Source organism: Eurytemora carolleeae, unplaced genomic scaffold (assembly GCF_000591075.1).
Source record: "Eurytemora carolleeae unplaced genomic scaffold, Eaff_2.0 scaffold444, whole genome shotgun sequence".
Taxonomy (NCBI): Eukaryota; Metazoa; Arthropoda; class Copepoda; order Calanoida; family Temoridae; genus Eurytemora; species Eurytemora carolleeae.
The window spans coordinates 1-6,887 of NW_019396373.1; the positions used below are offsets into that span (position 1 = coordinate 1).

Below are 6,887 nucleotides of genomic sequence, written 5' to 3' on the forward strand. Positions count from 1 at the left end.
AAATAATGTAAGGCGAAATAGTTAATCTTAATTTATTTTAATTTGTCCATCATCTATATCCCCCCCCCCCAGAGAAGTTGCGCCTAATTGTTTTGCTACGGAAAAAATATTGAAACAAAATTTGAGTTATCATACTCGAAGATAGCGGACGACATTTGAAATATGTTGTGCCAGTACAAAATAATATACTGTACTATCGAGCCGGTACTAGATATATACCCGCCTGAGCTGCTCGCCTAGTAAGCCCATGTGACACTCTTAACCTTCGGTGTGTAGTACACTGGATACACAGTACATTGTCAAGTTTGTGTGAAATATATTTCAAATGTTTAAAAGAAGTTAAAAAAAGAAATATTTTTTAATCTACGCCATGGGTTTGAAAAATTGTGTGCCAAAAAATGAATCCATTATTAAAACCGAAATTTTCCGAAACCTTCACCAAAAATTTTAAAATTCAGAAGACAGTTTTGAGATCGAAGATTGTCTTGGAAACCAGAGAGCCTCGAGAGCCCGACCTTAAAATTCATGATTTGTTGGCTTAGATTATCATGGCTTGACACGGCTAAATAAATCATGATGTTTCAATTACTTCTATTTATAAAATTTCAAACATTAAAACTTAATTATTTTACTAATTCCTGTTTTTTCAAATAATGATCTTCCCTCTGTGTAACTTAAATTTCATGACAAAATAATTTTCTAAATCTGAAATTCATGAATATTGAATGAAAATGGATTACTACGAGAACTACGAACAATGTTTGAATAAATTCTAAAATTTCCTGAGCTGGGAACTTTTGAATGGTGGATATCGCGATTAATGCTTGATCCACTCTTTTTCTTAATCTCGAGATTAAATAACACTTGTTTTCCTCTTGTAATTAATCTCCAGATTAGTTACCCGATCGGGATTAAGGATATCCCATTCTAAAGTTTTCAGCTCAGAGCACATTCAATTAGAAAAATGTAAACTATAAAAATCAGACTTGAAGCTAAAATGCACACCAAAAAATCAGAATATTCCAAAATTTTTTTACGATCTTGTTTTTTATCGGGCAGACAGGTTGCAATGACAGGTTATAGAACGTCTGCGATTCGTGCGAAGTTTTTTTCTTCAAAACTTGCGGATTTCAGGCGAAATATAAATTTTCATTTCAGGCAGAAAATTCATGTAAAATATCTCTACACAGAGTAAACTCTAAAATGTTCACGGTTTTCATTGTGTCATGGCACTGTGGTCCCCGTTGTTTGTAACAGCTATTATCTGTTACATAGAACTATATAATCATAGCTGTTAGCTGCTGTTGGTATGTAGTAACAGATTCTTCCTCAATGTGGGAAATTGGTGGCAGCCTTTAAGCAGCTTACGTCCGTAATTAGCAGCTGTGCACGTCTGCTATTCTCAAATAGCAGACCTGATATCTGCTACTGTTTACAGCGTTTTTGTTTTCTCCAGGAGATCATCCACAAACTTCTGTAATAAGAATTATATTTATTAGAAAACATTCAAACAATTTTATGCGGGGCCTCTAGATCTTATCTATTAATCTATATATTTAGCCACCTGATGGTATTAACCTTTTTCGAGTTTTTGTCCTAAACTCAGATTTTAAATTTGCTAATCCTTAGATCTTTGCAATATGATATTTCAAATATAGATTATTTGATCTAACAGAAATCATAGTATTGTTAAAAATATATAAATTCAACGGCATTGGGTTGCAACGATATAGGGATTAAAAAGTTAGAGTTTGTGGAAAGTCTCAACTTTTTTGGCGAGTTGAAAACAAAAAAGCAGAGATGATAAATAAAGAATTTGAGGCAAGTTTTCAGTTCCTTTGAATAACTTGAAAAAAGACGATCCAAGAATTTTTTTCTTAATGATTCAATATTGTTTAACATCAACGTTTATTTTATTCGTTTAAATTATGTAGATGCTGTACAATGTCAAATTAATATATTACACGGAAGGGACCAGCATTTGACGGACATAATCTAGAGATGATAAATCCAAAAATAATTATATATAATCCATGATTATATAATTATACATGTGACACATCATTATCAAGAATCTTTCTTTGTTTGCAGGCTTTGTACAGACATGGTGTTCCATTAAAAACCAGATGACAGTAAACAGTAGTCGGCGTTTATATCAATACAATGAAGACAACTTTTATATTTCAGTTATTACAAGGAAACAAAAAAGCAATTAATTTACAGCTTCTCTTTGATTCCATGTTAATGTGTATCTATAAATACTGTTTATACCTCGGTAGAAATCAAAAATCGAAAGTCGTCTTCATTGTATTGATTTATGTGACGCCGACGAAGAATACCCCATATATAAAAATCCTGGATATAAGAATAAATTTCAAACCACTTCTAAGTTTTGAAGTGAGAGTAATGTAATTTCACATATTTTATCAATTCTTTAAATGAAACAATATTTTTTTGCACAAACGTAAGTTACAATGATATATTTACAATTCACTTAAACTAATTGATTGTCTCATTAAAGTAATTAACAAAATCGAAATGTTATCTTTTGCAAGCAGTCAAGAATTCAATTTCTTTGCCTAATTAGGCCGCTTAGTGATAGGCGGCACATTAAATAGGTTCTTGGNGCTTTTAAAAAAAATAGTAATAATATAATTCTTGAACAATTTGTTATGTTTTATTTAAAATTAATAATACTTACATTGACTAAATCAATTGGTCTGGTGGAATCTGTTAGCAGCTCCTTAAAAGAAAAATAGAAATTCAATAATATTTTCATAATTTTACATACATTATGTCAAAATTGTTGACACCTATGGACTCATATAAATCAGTGAAAATTATAAAATTAGATTTTCAGCAATGTTTCATCAAGGGAAATAAAAATAGTAAGGCATCATATCAATTAAATCTTTGTTGAAGTTAAAAAAATTGAAAATTTACGAATAAAAATGCTTTAAAATTGAATTAAATACGATTGTAGGCGATTATATCAACATAATGAAGACGACTTTCGATTGCAAAATGCGAAAATAGCTTGTTAACAATTAAACGATATAGCATCCATACCAATACAATGAACACGCCTTTGTGTCGAAATAAGTTGTGATTTATAAAACTATTATAAAAAAGTCGTCTTCATTATATTCATAACATGGCCTACCACCGTATCATAATCAGAAAAGTAACAACAAAAACATGGAAAGTTTTTCATCCCTCTTTATACCTGGAGATAGGTTTTCCTGATTTTATCATCTTCCATGTCTAGAACTTCATCGAGATCTATCTCAATATCATGTAATCCCTCCTCCTAAACAAAACAAAACACTCAAAACTATAAAGGCTGTCGGATTAATTTCAATTAACCCTCATATCCTTGTTGTTCTCTCTGAAAATTGTAAACTTGGCGGATTTTCCTTTAAAGAGACTTGTAGAATTATGTAACACAGACAAACAGGGAAACTGGCAGAATTGATTTCATATCAAGATAGGAAAACCACGATATATTCCTTATTACTAAAAGAGACTTGTAGAATTATGTAACACAGACAAGCAGGGAAACTGGCAGAATTGATTTCATATCAAGATAGGAAAACCACGATATATTCCTTAGCACTAAAAGTGCTCAGGCAATCTAATTTAAAATTTCTAAATTTAATTAATTAATTAATTTAATAATCATTATCAAAGAACAATAAAAATGATTTAGGCATAAAAAAGATATAAGTGCGCAATTACAGAAGATGAGACAAACAAGTAATGTACGTTATATCTAAATAGGATTGATCTATAGACGAAGGATACAAAATAGAAACATAAAAGTTTCAAGATTATGATAAATATAAAAAACCCCGTTATAAATGATAAAAAAGTATTTTTTATGAAGGCGTCATATTTTCAACGAATAAAAAGGTTAGCGCCTAAAAGTGTATCCGAGTGGTACATAAAATCATCAAGTGGTACATAAAATCATCAAGTGGTACATAAAATCATCAAGTGGTACATAAAATCATCAAGTGGTAATAAAATCATCAAGTGGTACATAAAATCATCAAGTGGTACATAAAATCATCAAGTGGTATATAAAATCATCAAGTGGTACATAAAGTCATCAGACAGTGCCAAAAAGTTAGTCATTTGTTACAATAAAGTAAATTTTGAATAATTTAAAGGACTGTAAGTGTAAATTCATGAGACCTTTCATGCAAAAATGAAAATGTCTGATTCAGAATTGGTATAACCCTAAAAAGCTTTGTTTCGCCAAGTAAGAACTGATAGTACTGTTTTTAACCTTAAAATCTGGTTATATTTAACTGTAGTTTCTCCAAAAATAATGACTTGTGCATTTCTACTGCAGGAAAACGTATAGAAAGGATCAAAATTTTAACACTTTTCAAGCTAAAAAAAACGACAATATCTTCCACATTATTGAACAGATAAAGTTTTCAAGGATACCCACGCTGTAAATCGGGCATTGTCACCATTGCATGAAGGATTACTTGAAATTAAGCTTACAGTCCTTTTAAGCTGGTATAAATCAGGGATTCTCATTTACATATCAAATCTGAAAGACAAAAAAATGATTCTTCAATGATAAAAAAATAAAGAAAAACATGATTAAATTAATAAAGGAAAAAGGATGATATAAACCCTCTCCCTGGATTGAGAAAGAAAATATTTTGTAGGAATTAATTGAAAACTTGTAGAGAAAATATTTGAAAATAATTATAAATTATTAATCAACTATAAGGGAATCATCATGGAAATATCAATCCTGGGCNTCTAGATCTATGTAGGACCGGTATATAGCTTTCTAGATCTATGTAGGACCGGTATATAGCTTTCTAGATCTATGTAGGACCGGTATATAGCTTTCTAGATCTATGTAGGACCGGTATATAGCTTTCTAGATCTATGTAGGACCGGTATATAGCTTTCTAGATCTATGTAGGACCGGTATATAGCTTTCTAGATCTATGTAGGACCGGTATATAGCTTTCTAGATCTATGTAGGACCGGTATATAGCTTTCTAGATCTATGTAGGACCGGTATATAGCTTTCTAGATCTATGTAGGACTGGTATAACTTTTATTCATATTTTATGTTTCTGTACTTTTCATATTTGAAAATGATTCATCTTTACTTTATGAATAATTTTGTAGGAATTATGTTTTTACCTCAGTGTAGAGAGATTGTAACTGATCATACATCCACATCTCCACCCTCAGTCTTTTTCTACAAAATCAAATCATTTCAAGGGATTATTCATTGTCTCGAATTTTGAAACGGCTGAACCGATTGTGCCGAAATTTAGTGAAGCCACAGAATGTTCACAAAATAAGCACCTAAGCTGTTTAATCCTGAAAATATATAATTATATATTTGGACCCGATCGGTTCAGCTGTGTTCATGTTTATTGGAACCATACACACAAACGAGCAAACAACGTTAAGGAGCTGATTACTCTTCACAAACTCTAATTTTCTAATCCCTTATCTGTGCAACCTAATGTAGAAGACCTTTTATATTTTAAACCATGAATTCTGTTACATCAAATATAGTCAAAGATTGAAATATCAAAGGCTTACACCATCAGCTGACAAAGATTAGAAAATTATACAGTGAACCACTTAATAACAAATACATCGGAAGAATTTATCAAATGCCGTCTTGACAATTTTTCAATGAGTTTTATACTTTATCTCGTAAAATTCAGTATTTGCGAAAATAAATAAATAGCCATGAATATGCGGGAACAGTTTTAAAGAGTTCCATATAATCATTTAATTAAAAAACTAAATATCTGCAACATTCCATTATCAGAAAGTGAAGAATACGACATTTGATAAATTCTTTCCATGTATTCGTTATTAGGGGTTTCACTGTATTTTGAAGCGAGAGTTTAGTAAAATATCTACCTGATAAGTGCCATTTGCCTGATAAGTGCCATTTACCTGATAAGTGTCATTTACCTGAAAAGTGCCATTTACCTGATAAGTGCCATTTGCCTGATAAGTGCCATTTACCTGATAAGTGCCATTTACCTGATAAGTGCCATTTACGTGATAAGTGCCATTTACCTGATAAGTGCCATTTACCTGATAAGTGCAATTTACCTGGTAAGTGCCATTTACCTGATAAGTGTCATTTACCTGATAAGTGCCATTTACCTGATAAGTGCCATTTGATGTGCTCCGTATTTGGCAGTTAGAAATTTCTCTCTCTTCTTCTCGTTCTCTGCTGGAAGCCCAAAGTTGACCTCAAATCAAATATTTTTAATAATTTTATTTTTTTTACAGTGAACTCCATACAACTTTGGAAGACGACGTTAAATTAAACTTATTTGTATTTGATGTTGTTATATAGAAAATAATTTTTATCAGTAGCTAGAAAGCTGACAAGGTCACGTGTTCACTGAACAGTTGCTGTATTTCACGTAACATTGAACTAATTAACAACAGAAATCGAGTCTCACAGTCGTCTTCCTATTCCACAGTATTTTGGGTCCCTCTGTAACTCCCCCCCCCTCCCACATCTCTTTGTGCACAAGTAACTTTATACAGTTTACTAAAAGATATACAGTTAAGATCTAGTCAGCAATTGTTATCTATTAATGATGTAAGAGAGCCTAATAAGCTGACTGATCACATATTGTTTATTATTCGAATGCGGAAACATTTATCAGGACAAATTGATATTTCATACAATTGTTTTTCTTTTAGATCAATATCATGCACATTTATGTAATGATACAGCACCCCCTCCCATTGATATATCTACACCCCCCCTAAAATCATCAAGTGGTACATAAAATCATCAAGTGGTACATAAAATCATCAAGTGGTACATAAAATCATCAAGTGGTACATAAAATCATCAAGTGGTA

General features: G+C 31.4%; 1 protein-coding gene across 3 annotated transcripts in view; it reads right to left on the minus strand.

Annotated features, from left to right (window-relative positions):
• Nucleotides 1–1,315: 1,315 nt before the first annotated feature.
• Nucleotides 1,316–6,887, minus strand: part of LOC111701973 (protein phosphatase 1 regulatory subunit 14B) — a 57,621-nt gene continuing 52,049 nt past the window's right edge. For all 3 annotated transcript variants that reach the window (XM_023473479.1, XM_023473482.1, XM_023473480.1), the window contains exons 3-7: nucleotides 6,172–6,260; nucleotides 5,179–5,236; nucleotides 3,227–3,310; nucleotides 2,702–2,743; nucleotides 1,316–1,474 (exon numbers count right to left, since the gene is read on the minus strand). In XM_023473479.1, coding sequence (XP_023329247.1) covers nucleotides 1,433–1,474; nucleotides 2,702–2,743; nucleotides 3,227–3,310; nucleotides 5,179–5,236; nucleotides 6,172–6,260 — 315 coding nt within the window. In that variant the 3' untranslated portion in view covers nucleotides 1,316–1,432. The remainder of the gene's footprint in view (nucleotides 1,475–2,701; nucleotides 2,744–3,226; nucleotides 3,311–5,178; nucleotides 5,237–6,171; nucleotides 6,261–6,887) is intronic.